Source organism: Tauraco erythrolophus, chromosome 2 (assembly GCF_009769465.1).
Source record: "Tauraco erythrolophus isolate bTauEry1 chromosome 2, bTauEry1.pri, whole genome shotgun sequence".
Taxonomy (NCBI): domain Eukaryota; kingdom Metazoa; phylum Chordata; class Aves; order Musophagiformes; family Musophagidae; genus Tauraco; species Tauraco erythrolophus.
The window spans coordinates 22,137,517-22,160,520 of record NC_141466.1 but is presented as its reverse complement, the minus strand read 5'-3'; the positions used below and the strand labels follow the sequence as shown (position 1 = coordinate 22,160,520).

At 38.5% G+C, this 23,004-nt stretch overlaps 1 protein-coding gene across 1 annotated transcript in view; it reads right to left on the bottom strand.

Moving 5' to 3' along the window:
- PREP (prolyl endopeptidase) overlaps nt 1-23,004 on the bottom strand; it is a 120,406-nt gene that overhangs the window by 20,184 nt on the left and 77,218 nt on the right. The window contains exons 9-10 of the mRNA XM_086608147.1: nt 22,737-22,934; nt 18,632-18,735 (exon numbers count right to left, since the gene is read on the bottom strand). Coding sequence (XP_086464273.1) covers nt 18,632-18,735; nt 22,737-22,934 — 302 coding nt within the window. The remainder of the gene's footprint in view (nt 1-18,631; nt 18,736-22,736; nt 22,935-23,004) is intronic.

Below are 23,004 nucleotides of genomic sequence, written 5' to 3'. Positions count from 1 at the left end.
GACCTACCACGCTTTATAAAGCACATGATCAACAGGATCTATTTTTATAGCACATGAACCTCAACAGTAATATGAACCTGTGCAACACATTTATTCTGAGCATTGCTTGTAATGTGAAACATGAAAATCCTCATGGCATGTTGAAAACAAAATAATTGCATTTAATTTTAGTTTAATCATTGCTATGGAAACGTGAGAAATTTCAAATGAAGCCAATGAAACCACTTCTACCTCCAAAGGCATCACCAAAACCTGTAGACATATTCTGGATAAAATTTAGTATTTCACAGTTCCTGGCAGATGCAAAAAATCAGAACAAAAGCCTGAAGGCATTTTTACACAGATGAAATAACTGTTTCCAACTACTTCCACAACTATACTGACAAAGCGCTCATCAGAACTCACTGCAGTATAACACAAAGGATTTTCATGTTTAGTATTTAGCTGAATACTAAAAGCAAATAAAATACTTGGTGGACAGAAGAACTGTTGAGGCTGGTGATGAGGAGTTACAGAGAGACTGTTCTCTAAAATGCTATTCATCAACTCCAGTTGCCGCTGGCAATTCACACAAGGCGAGCACCTGACTCTCCTATGCTTCCAGACACTTGGCCAGTCCTTTCCTGATGATTAAAGGATGCCACTAATTTTTCTGCTTCTTTCTGAACAAAGGGATTTTTATTTTTTTTAAACAACTCTCTGAAAACTGTCTTCAGTAGGGCTTTTATCATCATCAGCTAAAATTAAATAACATACCATTAAATGAAAACTCATAAAAAAAGAGATGCATGTCAAGGTGACATTTGCAATTTAAGAGTTTTCACTCCTATCTTCACTAAAATAATGATTACCTCTCCCTCCAAGATGAGTAAACGGGAGGGGGGTGGAAATCAATTCACTGAAACACCGAGATATGTGAAGCTATTTAAGCTTCTTCAAACAGACTATTTTCAACAACTGATTTAATCTCACCTTTAAATTAGGTGTTATCTTTGAAGCAAGTCCAATGGTTTATTCATGTAACCAATAAAGGGACATGCTTCTATCTCAAAGATTAAGGTAAACTGGAAATGGCGAGTCCTAGAAAGAATTTCCCATGATGATGTTTCATGCCTAATTTTAGAAGCTGTCAGCTTTCGCAGGAGTAAATGCTCATAAAAGGGTACTACTGTTTTCTGCTTTATCGTGGCTAGGAGTGATCCACTTGTACTGGCCACATCATATTACTCATGGCTCATATATTTTCAAATAAAGACTCTCGTGTCACCACAGCTGTTAGCACACATAAGTAGTGGACAAATTAGCACAGTGATTTTGGGGGGAAAAGGATTGGAGACAATGTTTTAGATATATTGTTACAAAGGATGAAACTCACCATTCAAGGGGAGACATGCCAAAAATAAATATTTTCGGCCTCTAGGAATGCATTAGCAATGCTGTGTGGTTGACAGGGCACTCCTGCTGCATGCAACCCTTTGTGCTATTCTAGGACCACACCACTGAAGCAGTACAGCTGCTCTGAAATAGTTGTAGCTAACTTCAGTTCACGCTAATGTCCCTATCTGTCACACAGCAGAGAGGTCTCAGTGCCACAAAAAAATCACTTTCAATTCAGATGCCGGAACCTGAGGCATAAATTTACAGCCCCTTTCTTCTTATTAGGACCCGGGAGAAAGCAACATAGTTCACACAATTACTCATTACTAGAACTACGGAAGATTAAGCTATATAAACCACACAATCTCAGTCATTTTTCTTTAGTGCATACATATGTACATACAGTGTTGGAGTTTTTTGTTGTTTTGTTTGTTTGTTTTTTCTTTTCCTTTTTTTAAATTTAGCATTTGAAAGTAATTTACCTTCCATTTTCACCTAAAAAAGACAGGGGAAGTTTACTTCCAAGGCAGTTTACAGAGTAAATTTTACAAGTAATTACAGTTAACAGCTGTGTGATAGGAGTTAAATAGGATAACAAAGTTCTGTACATTCAGTCCTGGGGAGGTCTTTGTCCTCCTAATTATTACTTACTTTACATGTGCCGTATTTATGTTAAGTGAATCTTCACTTAGGGAAGAGGGGAACAATCAGCGTTGTAGACGCGGACTTAAATTCAGAAACTTTTAAATTTATCCACTTCTGCCTCTACAGTGACAAGAAGCATCTTCTCTATGTCAACTCACCAGGAAGCAAAACTAAGTATTTTAGCTTTTGAAAAGCCAAGAGATTTTGAAAGAGAGTGGTTAAAGACAACGTTTTTCTTTCATTTGACTATAGAGATAACATAGCCAGACAATGAGACTTAAAACACAGAACGAAAAATATTTTTGGCAATCATCCTCTATGCACTTCTCTTGTGAGTAAATATGAAATCAGTATACTTGAATATTAAAGGAAGTGATACAATCATCACAACAAATAAAGAAATAAAACTAATCTGCCTGAATACCCACATTGTGCCACGTAATTAAAAATACCTAAAACTACTGAAATTGAATAGAAACTTCAATTTTTAAAAATTTAAGAATGTAGCGATTTGTGAGTATTCAGTTTCACTTTTTCTCCCTTTCAGAAATGTTTTCCCTGTTTATATATGGAGAGGTTAAAAGGTGCATCTAATTACAGTTGTTCAGGGAAAAAAGTGCATGTACACCTGAAATCATCTTACTTTTACAAAACCAAAAATTCTTCCAAGCAAAAAAAAAAAATCCTAAACTTGTACAGATTTAAAATTATAAAGGTAAGATTCAACACAAGTTTTGAAATACTGCTGTAAAAAACAAAATAAAAAATAATCTTGGCCAAACAGTTCTAATGCATATAGTTTTAAGCTGTGAACATTATCTGAATGTCTATAAACCATTTATCATTTTCCTGACTCGTTCATTAATGGCAAAGAGAATTAAAATCCAATTAAAAAGTATTTAGCTTGGCTTTTGAAAAAGAATTATTTCCTGCAGATAATACAGGAATTTTCCATATGAAAAGAAACTTTGACTTCTGGGACTTGAAAACACTCCCTAAGTCACAGTAGGCTAATTATTCCTAGAAAGCCACTAGTGATTCTAAAAATGTCTCTCTCAACCTCTCTTTCAAGATTAGCTACTACATACCAGAGATATCAATTCTTTCCATGTCTTTGTGTGCTTGATCAAAACCAGGTAAGAGTTACACTTGTCATTAGATTGACATCCATTGTGTGAAATGATGAAGAATTTTACAAAGAGCAACTAAAAAGGCATATAAGTCATGCTAGAATATTCCTTACTAAAAATGCGTATTCAATAATTCAGGTTTAATGGTTTAACAACATCACGACAATGTCTTTAAAATGTCTTTTGTTCCAATGTCTTCTATATTAGTTTTACTGAGATAATTCCTTTTCATTTGAAACAAATACAGGACATAGCAGTCTTGTGAAATTTAACAATTGTCTTCTGCTTCTAGATAAGAGCAGCTGCCCTCACACATGGCTGCTGTGATTCCACTAGTGGCCACCAGAAAGTTACAGGCAGCGCTGGAGAAGCACAGCATCCCGTTGAGTCCCAGCAGACACAGGTACAAGTGAAGCACACGTGGCTGTGTTGAGTAGTTGATCAAATGGAACGACTACTTCAGGTTTTATTTCCTGGAACTGTGTTTCAAGCATCCAGTTTCACATAAAGTATATCCTTCATTAAGTGTGAAATGATGATTTCTCATCACACTTACACCAACATTTGTTTTTTCAGATTTGGGGAAGAAAAGCATAAGGACTTCATAGTAAATTACTTAACGTCGCTCACGTTTTCCCAAACATCACAAAAGCTTTGCGAAAGGCCCACGATGATTGGAAGAGTAAACTTAAGGGAGTAGTCCCTGGAGAAAGTTTTCGTACACAGACAGTGACATCACAGTGTTCAAACCTGTATTTAAGTACAGAGATAAGGGTGTCTGCGGCTGAACTTTGCTACACAGCAACACCTCCCGCTGACAAGTCCGAATAGCTGCTACCCAGTGCTTCAGAAAGGCAAGTCACAAAGACCCTGCCTTCACATCAGCCAGTCTGAACACTTCAGCACTGGCAGGCAGGGAGAAATCCTCTCCTTGAGATGCCAGGGTAGAAGTATCATCGATTCAAACGGAATTGTGCACTGCTGTGGACACCACTTCTCTACAGCCTATTCAATTCCTCATTGCCTCTGACCTTACAAAAGAACTGATACTGGTCTGGGGCTAAAGACTATAGCAACGTCACAACCAAAATGCCTTATTTATTGCAGCAGTGGCATAGACCCAAGACCACCAGTGGCCTCATAGACAGCCAATGGCCACCTGTAAGAGCAACTCTTACTAACCACCAGTTTTTGTATTCTTATATACAGGATGAACCAGACTCAGAAGAAGTAATAGAGAACTATTACCACTACACAGCATATCATGGAATCTGAGGTTTCCTTTCTTTGGAGGGGAATCCTCATCAATCTTCTTTAAGCCTCTTAATTAGCTTCAAAGCAATTCTGTATGGGTTGCAGAGCTTGTTTAATACAGAACTGGACAGGAGCAAAGTAGTTCAGTACAGTAAAAATTAAAGCAGGTAAAACCCAGAAAGAAGAACACCCACTACAGACATTTACAAAAGCACTATGAAAATAATCAGGAAACCTTTTAGAAGAAATTGTTTCACCACCCACCCACTGAGACAAAAAGTAGCCTCATGCTGACAGAGGCAAAGTGCCAGGAGATGGTCTTTTAGAAGAAATGCTTCCTTACTAAGTTCATCTGCCTAGCTGCAAATGACTGCAGGGAGGTATCTCAGAGGGTGGTGGGAGGAGAGAGGGAAAGGCAAGAGGAAAATACAGCTGGAAGTTCAAAAATCCTGCAGGACCAGCATGGCAGAAATTCCTTTTAAATCACTTTTCTAGATTAGTTAAAAGACAGCATTTCCTTTACATAAAACCTTAGTGGTAAATGGGATCCAATGAGACCCTTCTACTGCACTTTCGCAACCTGCAAGACTTCTTGTCTCTTCTCTAAATGTTTATCCTTTGCCCCTTTCAGTGTGATCTCAGAGCTTCCTGTCGCAGAATAATTAGCATCTGCCATGTACAGTTATTCCTTGTCTTTCATCGATTTGCCTTAAAGAAAACTTAAGAGTACAGTGTAGAGACAAACAGATACCAGATAAGTAACATTTACCTTTTGAGTTAAATATACATTGTAGTCATGTTAAGCAGAAAAAAAACCCAGGGACAAAGCTGCAGTCTTTCTTGAATTACCTCTGTGCTGACACGTTTGAGAAATATAGTACTATGAAGTAGTATAGCATAAGATAAACAAAGGGCTGTCTCAATGGAAGTAGCACACTGTTATAAATAAAAACACTAAGTAACAGCTGCTGGATAGTGCAATTTCTTTCATTAAACCAAGCTTTACTTCATTGAGAAAACGGCTCTAACAGGAGACAACTAACTGTAGTAGTGCGTAGGCATTAGAAAGCAAACATCATTCAACTTTATCATGCTGGGAATCAGTTCAAGTCGTAATGACAAACACTGTAAGAATAAAAATGTAGAGGCAGTGTACCATGGGGCAAGCAAGGGGGAGAACTCACCTTATACAAGCTACTCCACAATAATCACAGAAACATAGAATGGTTTGGGTTGGAAGGGACCTTAAAGATCATCTAGTTCCAACCCCCTTGCCATGGGCAGGCACATTTGCTACTAGATCAGGTTGCTCAAAGCCTCATCCAGCCTGGCCTTGAACACTTCCAGGGATGGGGCATCCACGACTCCTCTGGGCAACCTGTGCCAGTGTTTCACCACCCTCAGAGGGAAGAATTTCTTCCTTAGATCTAATCTAAATCTACCCTTTTTCAGTTTAAAGCCATTGCCCCTTGTCCTATCACTACACGTCCTTGTAAAAAGTCCTTCTCCAGCTTAAATAATAATAACTATTCTTATTTATGTTTTTACGCTGTGGTAGGAGCACACATCTAATTCAACATGCTGAGAAAGAGATATATTCACTCAAACAGTAACTGGCTCATTCAGCTTTTCTGTTTCTGACTCCATCTTGCTCAAAACTTGCTTGGTTATCTCAATGCAGCCCAGCTATTGAGCCTTTATGAGCTTCAAATGGATGACACAACCCCTGTTGGTTTCTCTCCCTAAGGGGTATCTACACAGTTCAGGGTACTCCAATTTCACCTGTAAACCTGTATCCAAAAATTCTTGCATAGAACAAACTCAGTCTTCACACTGGTGATGTCAAGTGCCCAGCTTGTGTCAAAGACCCAAGACGACTCATATATTCCACTTACGTTGCCAAGAAGCTTTATTTATGACTTTCAATAGCTGGACAATTTCAGAGCACTCTGCTCTCTCTTCCTTTGAGAATCATATCATGTTTATAGACGTCAAGTTGGCCACCCAAAACCACAGGCGCTATAAATCACTAAACACATACAAAAATTCTGTATGTGACTAGTACAATATTGAAAAAATAGCTGATACTCTTCATTCCTACTTTTTGGTTTGAAAAGAAACAGGTCATCTACACTGGACAATATGTGTTTCAAAATCAGTCCCAGAACACTTCTCCTGTGAACGTTTATTCTGAAGAACTTACTGAAATAAACAGGTCCCTTAAAAGTATTGTGAAGCACTTCCGTGTATGGTTTCTCTCTCAAATTATGGCTACAAATAATTTAATTTCTGAGATTTAAGCTTGAATTTGAAGTTACCCATTTGTGCCCTGACATGACTAAAAAAAACCCAAAATGACAGCAGAAGAAAAAATCAAAATCCCTCGAGAATGGTCAAGGATAAACTAAAGTCCTAGAAAATATTTGGAGTGCTAGCTTAGAAGAAAATAATTCTAAGGATCAGATGCTATTGATTTCAACAGTTGTGTCTTGGTGTCCACCTCCTTGCTGTGGAGACAGTACTTCAGGCTCACCTATTGTTTTCAGATTTGCAGTACTCATTGTACAATGAAGAAAAGTCATCCAGCGAGTCGCAAGAAATAGAAGAGAATTATGAGAACGAGTTTTTGTGACACTGTTGCAACAATACTTGGGGAAAAAATTAAACCAAAACCAGTAGAAAGCAACCCAGCAAAAATGTCACTTGACGGTGAAATTTCCATACAGATGTCATAATCAAGACTAAGTTACTTCATAGCAAGAACACCATGACAGCTTGCAGCAGTCTCTTATTTCTTGTGCAAAATGTGAACAAGACAGAAAAATTCAACAAACTTATATCGTAGAATCACAGAATGGGTTGGGTTGGAAGGGACCTTAAAGATCATCTAGTTCCAACCCCTCTGCCATGGGCTAGGACATCGTGCCATCAGTCATGAGAAATTCAACTACTAATAAATCAATAGATCAAATGTCTAATCATGTCAAGTCAACTTCAGGTAATGCTAACAGTTAAAAAACGTAAGTACGAAAACTTTTTTCCCATTGGTAAAAGATTCCCTGATTTTAGGCCTTCTACCATTATGCTTTGAAGCTGTTCTGCATCTTTTCTATTTTCAGCCGTTACCAGTGATAATTGTGCACTAATCTTTCGAAATAATTGACAAATTGGCTGAAAAGCAAGCAGTTCAGGGAGCTGTCAGGGAAGACTTATGTATCAATTTTTTCCTATCTGTGAGAATACCAAGCCAGAACTAAGGAAATAATCTATTTATTTATTTTTTATATCATTCATCTACACAGTTGAAAAACTAGTTACTATGAATAATAATGATATTTCTAGGAGGCTCCCCTTGTCCCATAAATTTCCTGGAAGATGTCTCAAGGACAGAGCAGAAATAATTAATCTAAGGAAAGATGATATTCTATCAGTACCTCTGGGCAGTGTTGATAAAATCAAATTAACCACTAAATGAAGATGCAAACTAGATTACCCTTAATAAAACTGTGCATTGATGAATTTGTACTGGATCACAGACAGACAAAAGCCTACAGAAAAAAAATCTCAGGTAATTAGTGATTGAATTGTTTCTAGGTAGAAACTGAACTGCTACCTCCCTTCCTTTTCCTTGGAAAAAACATTCTTTCAGAATACGCCGAGATTTCATAATTTTTACTACTTCTGACCTTATACTGAGGGACAAGAGAGAAGTTTCCTGAACAATCTCAGTCGTATGAGTATTCCACATACACAAGTTGACAACTGCATCTCTCAACACTTAATGAAGCACTTCGTGTTTAATTTGTCCTCTTCTCTTCACCAGTGAATGACAATTTCAGAACCACCCCCCCAAAACCGCCAAACCTGACTAGACAAAAAGCTATTGACCAAAAATCTTTTTTAGCTCTGTTTTACATGTTATTAGCGCAATTTTTTTTCTGCATTTGTTATAAATGGAGACTATGCCATTTGAAAGCATCCAGCAACGTGTTATTAAGAAGTTTGACTGTGTCACAGAACACTGATAAAAGATAAACTTTTAACTTGGGAACCTTAGAAACAAGGTTCTCCAAAACTCCCTCATTTCTATTTAGTGAAAATTATTTTCTCAGTACAAACTGAACTGCTCATAACTATTATACGACCACCTTGGTTAATATGCATCCTTCTCTAAAGTAATCACATTCACAGTGAAAGCAAGGCTCATAGCTTTAGTTTATATAAAGATAAGCTATCATTTGCTTCTCTTTTTTCCTTAAAATTGCAGTCTGCTCCAAACAGTGGCCATGCAGTCTCATTTATTTTGCAGAGGATGCCAGGTTATGAACAACTTCATACTAAGTCTGAATCAAGCTTATATAAGATCTCAGCAATATGTGAAATTGCCATTTTCCATTAATATTCACCACTCTCAATTCTATTCATCCGTTTTCCACCATAGTAATGAATGTTAATTAGCACCACCAACAAAAAAAATCCTAATGCACCAAGCAGTTTTGGCCCTGGGTGAACAAAGTAGAATTTTATTGGGCTGCTGTGATATACATTAGAAGTTTATCTGCATTTTTCATTAGTTTTAAATATTACCAATTATAATTTGGTTTTGTCTCCTGTATGTACTCAAGGCATAGTTATCATTATTAATCTTCCAAACGTGTAATTTATTCCTCTGCCCTGCTTTCACGCTGTGGATGGTAGGGGCCCTGTGATGGCTTGCATGTGTATGCTATCCAGCACACTGGTGAAGGTGGTCCATGACTAAGACTCCCAAGAGCTGCGATAACACAAGTGAATAAAGGAGTAACAACTTTCTATTTTGTTCTCTACAGACTGCTGTACTACCTTAAACCTCTGCCTATCAGTTGTATGCCAAGCCTAATAAAAGACTGCATAAAATAGTTACCAACTTGGGCGTGCTCGGAGGCCTGCAGCTCTGAAACACAAACCTCCCAGCTCTGCCAGAGCCATTTCTATTCTGAAAACACCCCAGTTCCCTGGTAGCCTACAGGGACACCATTCAGAATGAGAGATGCATCCACTGTAAAGTATTTAAATGGAACATGGAGCTGCGGGGAAGCTTAATTGCTAACAGGAAACACTGAGACAATGCAGAAAAGAGGGGACAAGGGAGTGCTTTCTGGAAGGAGAAACAAACAGAAGGCTAAACTATCTGAAAAAGTAAAATGCAATCCAGTAAGGCCAGAAATGCAGAATACTATACTCAGTTGACAGTTGCAGTCACTTACTGCAAAAACAACTGACAAAAAAATAATAAATTCAGAAAAGTATCTTGGAGTTATAACACAAAACTGAACTTGAACAAACAATGAATTACTAGGGAAAAGGCAAACTCTATACTGGGATGTATGAGCCCAAGTCTCACCCACAAGATGTATGAAGTAATGTTTTCTGCTGTATTCAACATTTGCAACGCCTTAGCTAGAGTGCTGTGTTCGGTTTAAACCATGGCACATCATACGCTGCCCATCTAAAGAGATTGTGGGGACAGAAAGAGTGATAGGAGGCCCAGAAAACACAATCCTCTAGAAAAAACTGAACAGAGTGCAGGGTTGTTTTTTTCAGTCCAAAGAAAAGAAAAAAAAATGCAGGGACACGAAGTGACGGTGTCTAAGTACAAGTAGAAATAGAATTACTTGTCTTCCATGTCTGTGAGGGATACAAAGCAATGCATTTCAACCGCAGCAAGGGAATTTAGCTAAGATCTCGTGGTGGATACCCCACTCACTGCCTTCCTGCAAAAGCTTTTTAACAGAACAGACAGTAAGACACTGGGACACATTACCTAGGGAGACTGAAGGCTTCTAAGCACAAGGCAGACAAAAGCCAGCCAGGAATGGTAAAGGCAGAAATGACCTGCCACAGAGCCCAGGACAGATCAGCATACTGCAGCCTTGGTAGCTACGATGGCCAGCTCTGGGACACGGGTACCTGACCATGCTGCCACCACCTCTAACCACGTCCAGGCACTGCAGTTCTTCCCTTTCCCAGTTTTTCTGTCTTTTGGTTATTACAGCAGCTCTGCCACAGGTTTTTCTGTTCGTAACTGCAACATCACCAGGTAACAACTGGTTCCTCTTTTCTTGCAGGAAAAACCAATACTCTGCCTCCTGAACTACAGCAGATTAGATGAGACTGCAATGGATTAGATGATCTTTTAAGATGGCTTTTACCCATGCTTTATATGCTTTCAAGAAGAGAGGCTTCAAAAGTAGAAGTGGAGAAGACAAAAGAACTGAAAGAGAACAAGTGCCTCCCTTCTTGCTGCCTTCTACCTTTCACAAAACCACAATTGTTTGAGAGATGTGAAGGCTATCCAGGGAGCTCATATATAATAAAATCTATGGGAACAACTGGTGAGAATAGAGATACATTCGAAATTCCATCACTTGCATTGAGAATTTGTACTAGATAAATTTCAGAAAATAGTTTATATTTTTAAATATTAAAAATGTAAAAGTTAAAATTAAAATCAACTCTTTTAAAACTTGCCCATATATATGTTACAGATATGTAAACACCTATAAGCTGAGTGCACATTCTTTTATTCTCAAGTAGCATGGGTTTCACTAACAAGTAAACAATTTTCATTACTATTGTTCTGCAAATCTCCTCAAATTTAAAAACCATCTTATGGCAGACATAGATATATACCTGTGTATATAACTATTACTGAATGTAAGTCTCCTTCTTTGGAAACCTAATGACTACTCAACAGACTTACATGACACTGCTGGTACAATACTGAGAAAGCCAACCAGAAGAGTGAGTTTGTCTCTGTGGCCTGGTAAAGGAATTCAATGTGTTTCCCTGCTAAATCAACAGCTCAAATGCTGGCCCACACCGGTGATGACAGACAACTGCAATCATCTAATGATCTTTTGCCAGCTGTGTGAATAAAACCAATGATTGTGGTCCCAGAGCAATCAATGCAGCGTCATCATCACAATTTAACACCCTCCTGGGTAGGCTCCATGAGGCAAAGTAATGGGAGGGCAGATGGGGAGAAAAATTCCCACACTTACAGAGGAGCGCTCTCATTCTGAACAATTCTGGCATACCAGAGTTTGACATTTAGCCTCAACAAAGGGACAGACAAAAGAAAAGTAGTAGCTACCACTTCTTTCTTTCAGCAGAGGACTATACATGCAGTCCTTAGTGTGCTGAAATTTTCCATTTTTATGACTGCTTGGTCTGAGCAGAACTGAACGGCCACAAAGAAGCTTTGGAGACATTTTTTTGTGGAAGTATCCTGCGTGTTTGATCCTCCACCACTACTGGAATTGGCCGTTCAATCTGCCCTATACAAGACACAAAACCACCATACTGATCAAAATACAAGGTTTTGTCAGCATTTAATACTATTAAAAACATTGGGAGTGGGGGCTTTTTATTGATGCTGAAGTTCTACGAACTGCTACTTGTGTAAGACTTTAATAACTGGCTTGATTAAGTTTTCAAACCACATCTGAAGACTCAACTCTGAGGATCAGCAAAACGAGGAGTGCAAACCACTGCCATTAGAACAGCAAACCATCAAAATATATCCCCAGTGCAACACCTCACATCAATGTGCAGCTATGGACAAATTTCATTTTGAATGTTTCTGGCTCCTGTAGAATGAAGCTAATAATACTCACTACCTTTGAGAAATAACACTGATATGCTTATACAAAAGGGAGAAGAAAAGTTGAAAGAAGATTCCCGCTGAGAATCATTAAATAGAATTCTTACTTATCTTGTGAGTAAGAGAGTTAATTAAAATAGTAATGTGTTCACGGTTAATTACTGGAGGTGAGATCAATCACAGGAGTGAATATGAAAGCTGGAGAAAAAAAGAGAAGGGAAAAAATCTTCACTGATTTGTTTAGAAAGAGGATAATAAACGAGCATTTTCACTCAAAAAACATTCTCATTTTAACCTCTCTGTATCAGCAAAGAATCTACCTACCGAGACTCCTGAAGGCTTAAATACACACGTTCCTTACAGTGTCTGAGTGAATGACATTTTTAATCTTTTCCCTGATGGTAAAATGCCATTTATAGTAAAAATCAAAGCTATTTTTTATTCACAATTAACAATGCGATCATTTAAGACATGAGAGGCTGTTAAAGAATCCTTTAAGCTCTTGTTTAAAACTCCTGTGTGTAAAAAGGGATTCTCTACACTGTGTTCAATGGTTGCAGCTGTTTTAATCCATGTTATTTCACCTTGTGTTTTAAGAAATTCTAAGAAATGGAGCACAGAATGCAGCTTGGCATCAAGTATGCCAACTAACATCTGCATTCACTAGAAAAGTGGAAAACAAACTGCTACAAGTTCAAATAAAAGTTCTGAGGAGTAAGGGATAAGAAGAACATTTCACAATGAATTTTAGTTAAATTATTAAGTGATCACTTTGCTTGCAGACTTAAAGCAAACTAATGTTTTTATAATGTCTTGAATATGAAGGTTCTACAGACTCTAACATTTTAAGAAGCTCTTCAATTCCTTGCACACTTAGCAGAAAAAGAAACAATCTAATATTAGAAGCTTGGAACTACTGAATCACAAAGCCTACATGACAATTCAAATTAACCAGACTGGTATTTTTATATTATCCCTCCACACTGTGCGGTCTGGCATTGTGCTAATTCTTCCTAAGAGCAGCTCTGTACTCGTCCATCCCAAACCACATTTCCATTGTTCTGCGTTCTGCTGAACAAAAGCTCCCATCCTAAACCACGCAGCAATCCTCTGTGGTATGTACAAGGGGGATAAAGCAACCCCAGGTATTTAGACCTTAAAACAGAATTCGAACTGGACCGGTGAAGAAAGCAATGCAAAAGCCTACCAGTTCATCCTCTTACTTGGCATATAGAGATCTGGTTCCTACTCCAGATACTTAAGGAATATCACGGTCTGCCACAATTACTGGTGTGAATTATCTGAAGTGCATTGGATGGGGCTGCTTAAATATGAGTCTAGAGCCAACTGCTACTCCCCAGCTCAGGCATAAAGATTTCAAAGTTCAACAGCACGTAAGGTCATTATGGGAGATCCTTCACTTGATACTATTCCAGACAAAGTCCTTCATACAGACAACTTCCCCCCTTAAAGTGGGGTGTACCGTGGCTGCAAATATGTAACATATTTAATATACGATCTCCGTCTTTCAAGAAATACAGGGCCTTAAAACTAGAGGACTACATTTGGAGTTAGTGTTTCTTCACTGACCTACAATTAGAAAAGGTAATGGCAGATCAAAGTGGTGTTTGTAACAACCACCCGCCAGAAATGTAAAATGCTAAATCCACATAGGCAAACTGCCAATACTGCCACAGTTGTCACTGTGATTTTGTTGATGTTCTCCAGAGTGAGACTGTAGTCTTGGTTCTAAAACCAGAGCCATTGCCAAAACACTGGCAGAGGTCAGAGCTGAAGACTTCAGTCTTCTTCCTGGGAGCTTTGATGGAAGCAGCTCAAAGCTCATTTTCCTCAGGCAAGAGGGCAGGTGTCTGCCACACTGTGGTGAGCACTAAAACTGGTGCATTTCTTCACATTCCCTTGCTTCCCCCAATATTTCTGGATTTTCTTCCTTGCTGCAATACGGAACCACAGGGAAATAAAACAGAAACAAACAATAATAAGCAACTTGTTGCCCCCGAGTATTAATTCTACCCTCCCATCCTGGGAGGTCAAAGCAGGATTCAAATCTCAAATGCTGTTAGAAGCAAGAAAGTCCAACTCGTCAAAAATCTGTCCCCTTTTGGCTGTGCTGGATTCTCAGGAAAGGGAAGAAATTTACGCCAAAACAACCTATGCCCCTGAAGAAATGGCGAGAATTCCTTGTCTCTGCTCAGAATCAATGTAAAAAGTACATGCCTTTCTTCCCTGGTATGAGAGCGCTTTTTCTCAACAGAAATAGATTGAAAGCCCCTGAATTTCTCTCCAAACTCCAGTAATCTATTCATACACACGTAGATAAGGGAAAGAAACAACATTAAAACCATCTCTATAAACACACTGAAAAACAGTGATAATATCAGCTCTTGCATTGCTAAGCAGGTTGAGCTTACTACAGCTTTCACAGGACACTGCTTTCCTTTGCTGCCCTCTTTTACTTTTTAAGTTAATGAGGGAATCTAATGCTCATGGAATGACACTACCAGCAATAGCGAGATCCAGGAATAGCGTGGGCAGGTGCTGTGCACAAGTTTCTCCCACAACTCTGCCAACCAACCTCAAGTCTGACTCATCATGTCTCTGCGTTGTATTTTCCTGAAACAGAGATTAACCACTGTGCCAAACTGTATGGTATAAAGTTCCGCTAGGAATTAGAATGACTGTAGGCAAATTTTCCCTATCAATGACTCCTAACATGAAATCAGTGCTGTAAGGGCTTGAAGATGGGGGTGAAAGACTGAACAATGGAACAGTAAACTTCTCATGAAAATTACCTCACCTACAAAAATAATTGCAAAAGAAATAATAATAATTTGCAAAAGAAAGAGCGCGAAATTCATCCCAGCCTCAAGAAAAGAAAAATCCTTTTTAAGGATATTGTCTGTCTTTCATCTCTGCAGCAACATCTAAACAGCAACTGCTTTTAAAACAAAGTTAAGTTGTAAAACTAAGTTGTGCTATGAATTTCATTGCTTTTTTTGCAAGAGCTAATCCAAAATGCACCTGTCAATAGCACCATCTATTCTGCGTTCATGTCAAACTATTTTAAGGACAGTACTGGAAGGTATTTAAAGAATGGCAAAAGGAGCCAAATAACATTTTTATTGTTGCAATTTCAACACATAATCCTACATATCAGACAGAAAGTAGGTGAGTTGTGAGGCAGGCCAGAAGACTGCTTATCCATTAACTGTCACTGTGAGGTGTTAATATGGAGAGGCATATAAGAACTTAGCTGGCAACTTTGTAAAGATAAAATAAAGGCTTTATTTAAAGTAGCATTTGAGTTAGTTATGCAGTAAACAGCTTATGGCAAGTGCCATTTGTAAGTTCTTGCAAAAGTGTTTTTCCTCCTGTAAAATCTACCCGAGGCTACTTCCTGAAAAAGTCTGTCACTGTGATGGATGGAAGAGTGCAGGGAAGCAAAGACAAACTTCAAGAAGTGTTTGGCAGAGGAAAAGTTATTAACACAACTTAATAGATCATGTAGCAAAAGTAGCCAGGATTAAAATGCTTCCCACACAGCAAAAATTTATCAGTTTGACTTCTTCATGAAGGTCACACAGAGTCTTTTAAGGTAAGGGCATACGCACAAGCTACTGCACAGTAAGTTAGACTATCTACTTGCAGGGTGTCACATCGAGCCAACAACCTATGGGCACGCTCTTACCCTGGTGCAAACATCAGGTATGGAAACATCTCTCCCTTCAGTGCAAGACAAGTTGGCAAATCTGTTCCTACTTTGGACTGCCAACGGTTAAGAACTTAATCTCAGGTACTACAAAAGCAGCTGCTATACCACAAATTTACTTAGTGTAGTAAACTTTGTCACTGCTTCACACGTGCACTGCACAGTGTCTGTGAAATAATGAGCAAAAAACAGGCACTGTGGCATTTTCCAATTGCCATTAATTCAGGCTTCATATACACATGACACCTTACACTTCAAGGCTTCTTAACTCAGTCATGTTCAAAGACTGCTAAAGAAAACCAACTCATTAAAGTTTCATACATGCTACAGACACAAAGCTAGGAAGATTGCTAGCGTTAGTAGGTATTTCTTCAGGTATATGAGAATAAAGGAAGAATCTTGGCAGGAGACCTGGCTTTCATTAAGGACATGGATCTAGACAGAGCCAGCAACATTTCTTTTTACTACTTAGTAACACTGATGGAAATGAAAATTATGAAATAAATTCTACAGTGTTGTTCATTCTCCTGTAATCAGCAATCTTTTTCTATTCTCAGTAAATTTCTTGCATTCTTAATTTTGAGTTTCTTTCACAATTCCCTACAACTCTGCCTGAGTTTTGCTATGGCTATGCAAGGCTATCATCTAGGTTGACAGCTGTTTATAAATTGCTTTGACAAGCTGCCACCTCCCTTTCCCTCCTCCAAGCAGAAGCATCATCAAGGGTCCAAGTGGGACCCCGCAAATGGAAATGAGGACTGAAGCCTGGCAGAAGTGTGTGGCACTGGCAGTCTGAGTTACTACAAAGGTGACCAGGCAGTCCCAGCCCTGGCCCTGAGAAACAGCCTCTTTCACAGCTCAGCTGAGATTCTGCATGAATCTAAATGACATGGGAAACAAATTTCCAAGATGTTGCCACACTGAGATAATTTGTTGATAAAAGGCAAAACTGGATGAGCGGTGAGCGAAGAGCGCCCTTTATAAGCACTGATCTCAGTGTCACATTTCCTTAGAGCTGGTATTGAGCAGGAGGGAGTAAGGAGAAAACCAGAAACAGTGATATTGACTTCCATCCCATTACAGTCTAGTGGTGACGCTCTGCCAGTGATTTAAAAAGTGAAGGTTTCCAAGGGGATAGCAACAGATGCTTGCTCCTTGAAATTATTTGTATTACTGTTTGACTTTACCTTAATTTAGCATGTAATTGATTTAAATGTAAAATGAGATTTCGTTTTTCCAGACATCTATTTCATAAAATTTGACTTACTAGAAAAATACATTATTTCTAATTTATGGCCAACCCTTCTAAACTCTTTTTAATAACATGGGTAAGTATTCCATTATTATCCTTCTAAGTTTCACGGCAGTATTTCCTAAAGAGAATGTTGTTTTGTTTCTGTTTTTCAGCTCACTATGCCCTCAAGTTATCCTGCGGAAGTCCCTTAATGAATTTGAGCGAAGCAGTAAAACCACATTCTCTGTGAGAACACTTCTAGCAAACTGTCCTCTATAACACTCTTATTTCTGTCTAGAGATGCAGAGACAAACAGATGGGGCTGTTTACAACCATCTCATGCACACACACTCCTGTGCTTATGCTTTTAGAGAATCTGTCCTGTGTATGTGCCAAAGGCAAAATTAAAAATAAGAGATAAAGAAAAATATCTAATCTCCTTTCAAAGACTCCAAGCCATGTTGTCACGCTGTTGCTTAACTCTGTCTCCTGTTTGTCTTTTAAGTCTTTATTCATGTAGTCCCAATGAACTATTAGAACCATGGGAAACAGTTAAAACAGAATATTAATGCAGTGCTAACCTACTATATATTAAGTACTGAAGCAATATCCCAGGAACCCAGACCTTATAGTACTAGGTAGTGTACAGGGAGAATGGAAGGGTCCCTGTCCTTAATCATTTAAACATCTAATACTAAAAGCTGTTAGACCTGTACAATAATTGTTTCATGGGGTTTTACATTAGAAATGTTAATTACATATATATTTTTTTTTAATTGCTTTTATCTTTTGCTCCTTGTTCTAGTTGTTCCAGCACTGTAAGCAAAGGGTCTAATCCTGCTCTTATGTAAATCAAAGTGAGTTGCTCCAAGTGTAACTGCACTGATGCATTAATGAAACAATATACTATGGCACTTCTTGGAAAGCTGGACAGAGTGGGAAATCCTTACACAGCATGAATGAACATGATTTTTCTGTTCCCATCACTAGATATTTTCCTGCTTTCCTTCCAAATAATCATGGTTAAGACCTGTCATAGTTCTATGGCAGATTTCATATTTGATGCCAGCTACAAATTAATCAATGCACTTCCTTCTTTCCTCCCAATTTCTTCTTGAGGTCTTAAGAGAGATCCACAGTATGAAGTTGTGGTAAAAATTATTACTCTTTTTATACAAAAGTGGTGGGGACAGAAGTGTTTTATCTATTGTTGCCACTTCCCATGGTGGGCCCCGGAATACTGTGGAAGTACTGGGAAGATGACTGGCTATTCCAAGTTTCCTGTATTTCTCCACTGCCTCTTGAGCCACGCCAAGTTGCCCTGGTGGAAGAAATACAAACATGGAAAAGCAGTAGCTTGATGTTAAAAAAACCATCAAAGAATACCATAATATGGGAAAAAATTAGTGTAAGACGACTGAGGATTGAGTCTGCTGCAGTTACTTGCAGTGGCATGTTCCAATCTCTGTAACAAGACTTGGTGGAATTCCTTCAGAGCGCACACAGACCTGCAACCCAGGAGCTAATCAAAGCACTCTACCCCTTAGTCAAGTGCAATTTTGTTAAAACTTTTGCATAAGTTATTACAGCAAGACAGCAGTATTCATGTTTATTACCTGAATTGTCTGGTAAACAGAAGGATCAAATCCTTTCACAGTCACCTCCCGGAAAACTCTTGGCTCCAGTTCCTCTTTGGTCAGATCACAGTGATAGATAATACCTAAAACAGAGTGCAAGTTTGTCAGCTTAGTGTATGTCCATCGTTAAAAGGATGTTGGTTAAGGCACTGTGATGGAGTAATGAATGGCAAAGGTAACTCAGCAGGGTGAAAAACAGTAGCTCCACCAGACACATTCTTTCAGTTTATATATAATTTAACACATACATACATGCACTCCATCTAGGAAGGGTACAAAGGCTTTCTGTACAGAAAGAAAATAAATAAAGAATAACTCTCACCACCCATACAAAGCCAGGTATCCAAAGTGAGTTAAGGAAAATGGGAAAAAGATTTGTTTTCAAAAAGTTACATAGCACTTATTGAGAATGATAACGTTGGGAGAAAGAAGTATAAAGTCAATTTTAAAACACGTCCTCTAGAGTCACCAGAATGAGAATAAATATATCAAGAATTTCATTCAGGTCAACGTTTTTCTCTTTATGACAAAATATTTTATAAATTACAATTCAAATGGACCCGCAGATAACACAAATAGCTGAGCATCAACTCGCAATTGTTGCAGACTAGCACAGGTTACCTATGTAACTGAACAGAATTTGGTCTTGCGTAAGTTTTTGCATCCTGATCCTGCAGGTTTGATGGCAACTTCACTCGCTTGAGTTGCACCTACGATTTCCAAAGGATTGCGCACATAAGAAAATTTATTTCTATAAGCAGTATAAAACTTCTAGGTTGCAGCAGAGGCAGAATCACAGAGACTGTAGCAATCTAGACACTACACAGATGTGCCAAGAAGAATTTTGCATTTAAACTATACATCACATTTCCTGTCATTCAACTCTAATAACACTTGACCATGTGCCATACAGTGTGATTATCATTGTGTTTGCACACTGATTAACATACTACAAAATCATAATATTCATGGATATACTACAGATACATATGACACATAAAACTAACCTCAGTGTTAATTATTTTTGGGTTTTTTTGCTTTACAACAAGCTGATGTCTGTAAAATTTTAAACATATATTAGGGAGAAGAACGCTGGAAGTTAAGGCAACAAGCCCTCTACAGGGATCCTCAATGTAATAAAATTAACTACGGTGGACAGGACTCGACTGAAACACTTCCGTATTGTGTATATTTTAGATGCTTTCAGGAAACAAGAAGTAATTATTTATAGCTGTAAAAAATTATATTGAAACATGAAATAATGAGGAAACATATGTGATACAAGGGAATTGCCTCATTAAATCACTTTCATAGACTGTGGAAAATCAAGAAGATACAGATTAGCAAAGGAACACAGATGAAAACCAACATTTCTAATAACTGATAAAGCCTCTTTCCATAATGGTGAATTAATAGAGGAATAAAAGTAGGACTACTCTAATCTGCTGGGAATTTTTTTTTCTTCATTTGTCACAAACTGACTAGCAAGCCTAATGCAGGGTGACAGGTACAAACAAGCATTAAAGCAGCACTTCCCTTAAAGATTAGGATCCAGAACGTGATGCAAAAGCACAATGGAAGGCACACCAGGTGGTAACAGGCAGAGCAGTCATTTGACATATACACAGCTGCCCAAGGTGGATATTGTATTAGCAAACATTACACACAGAGCAGGCAGAATAGCTGCGTATGAGGAAGCTGCATGATGAATTGTAAGCAGAGTCATAGACTGCGTTTCAGGAGCTAATCGATCCAAATATCACAGTAACATACAGCTGAAACCTTGGTACCACATCTCTTGTTCTGTTATATTTCTAGCAGCACGACAGTTAATTTCCAAAAACATAGTAATGTTGGGGCCTGCACTCTTTTCCTGGGTGGATGCTAAATAAACACAGAACACTAGAGTGCTCACCTAAGTGGCCAACTGGAGCAGAGAGCAGGGATAATAATATTTTTCAGGGAAAAGCAAACATTATTTTTACGGTGTCAGCATCTATGGTTTTAGAACTGCTTTATTCACTATTTCATACAGATCATAGAATCATAGAATGGTTAGGGCTGGAAGGGACCTTCAAAGGTCATCTAGTCCAACCCCCCTGCAAGGAACAGGGATATCTCCAACTAGATCAGGTTGCTCAGGGCCTCGTCCAACCTGGCCTTGAACGTCTCCAGGGACGGAGCATCCACCACCTCTCTGGGCAACCTGTTCCAGTGTAAAGATGTTTACATTGCTTTTGTTGTAGGTATTAAACATCACTATGTTAATTTGTTTCTTATTATGAAAAATAAAGTGACTTAACACAAGTGCAAATTATATTGATTTCTAATAGTAAAGTAGGAAGATCTAGGTTAATTAAGAATCAGCCCTATACCTTTTTTCTGGTTATTCCACTGACAGGGAGAATGGAGGTTGCATGCAAATTCAGAAGTCTCCACTCAACTATCTACAAATTACCTCTCTGGTCTGCTTTCCTCACCCTTTCCTTATTCCTATACAGTCAACCTCCACTGCTTCCCTTCCTGTTTCTTCTAGATTCCAGGTCACTCTGTCCCAGTTAACAGAGCTGTGCCATGGCAAATTCTCTGTAGATGCTAAAACACAAGGACGAGAAGGAGAAAAAAGATCCACCTAATCAACCAGCAGGCAGCGAGGGCAGGCATTGCTGGCTGGCTGGCAAGCCACGGGCAAAATCAGATCTCCAGGCTCTTCCCCTCCACATGTTTAGCAGCTGCAGTCTCTACTAGCACAGCTGAGATGAATGGCGTAGGCTTACAAGACTGGCAACTTTTGGCCCATGAGATGGGATGTGAGCAAGTGAACTATCTGAGCCATCAAGTTGGGATGAAGTTAGAGGCCAATGCAAAAGCGTCCTCAAGCTCCCTTCCAGTTGCAATAGCTGCAATGATCTAAATGTTGTTTAAAACTTTGTTTGAAAGAGGAACTGGAAACATAATATCTTATCTGCGGTTATGTAAACAGTAAGATAATAAATTAATCATGTTTCTTATCTGCTAAGCTTGAAACATAATTTTGATAATTTGACACAGCCTTTTCTAGCAAAACCAGCTATTATACAGCCATTTTGCAATGTGGCTGTGCTCTAACTGGAACAGAGCAAAAACACACGTCAGATGCTGTAAGAACACTCTTGATCATCTTATGATTCATGATCATTCACAACCCTGGAAGAAGATAAAGATTCTGGAGTCTGTCTCCCCTCTCCATATTTGAATCCTGCCCTGTATTAGCTATTGATTGTTTGAGGGAACGAAGGAACAAAGGAAAGAAGGAAAGAAGGAAAGAAGGAAAGAAGGAACGAAGGAACGAAGGAACGAAGGAACGAAGGAAAGAAGGAAAGAAGGAAAGAAGGAAAGAAGGAAAGAAGGAAAGAAGGAAAGAAGGAAAGAAGGAAAGAAGGAAAGAAGGAAAGAAGGAAAGAACAGAAAATACACATTCTTGTTATATACTAGCTTGATTGTGTAGAAGCTCTCTTCCTATTTGAAAATCTAGAATATTTATTGGTGTGCCACACACACATATTACATAACACTTTGGACAGTTCTGGCTTTGCAGGATTGTACGAAGAGGATTCCTACAGCAACTCAACACCACCAAGTGTTGTAAGGACAGATAGTAAGGGTGCTTTAATGAGGCTATGAATAAATGAATCACAAAGCTGTCAGAGAAATAATTTTTGTGACTTTTATTAATGTTCTTTGAATTGTGATGAAAATCATATTAAATTAATTAACAATTGTCTTCAACAGAATTTTTAAACTTACATCTTGCTGTATGAAGCAAGAGCTGTAAGAATGCTACAATTCTGTCTCTAGTACATGTCAGTCTTGAGTAATTTCTCAATGCAGGTCTCTCAAATATTAGTAGGCATCTTATTTAGGCTTCACGGATAGAGGACTGGTACATTTCGAAGTGCACAACCACTAGTTACTACATGAGGGGAAGTAGTTTTATCTGCATCTTGGACATACCTAACAACCGCTAAACAACAGAAAACAAGAAAGATATTGTTCTCAGGAAAAGGAACAATAACTAAGGAGGGGAAAAAAAAAAAAGTCTTACCTGGAGATAAAAAGGAAGTAAACTGATAGAATATTTCAGTGTCCTTCTTTTGGCCACTATACCCCACAATACTGCCAACCTCTAGGGGGAAAGTCTTGAGATGTGCACCAGTAGCTAGGTCATGAAGTTGCAGGATATTCTTCACGTCGTGCAGATAGCACAAAACCAGGAAGTTGGACCTCACACAAGCGACCCATTCTGCAGAGTGTGGAAAATTAAAACAAAGCCACAGAAAATACAGTAAAAAAAAAAAAGTAAAGAAAGAAAA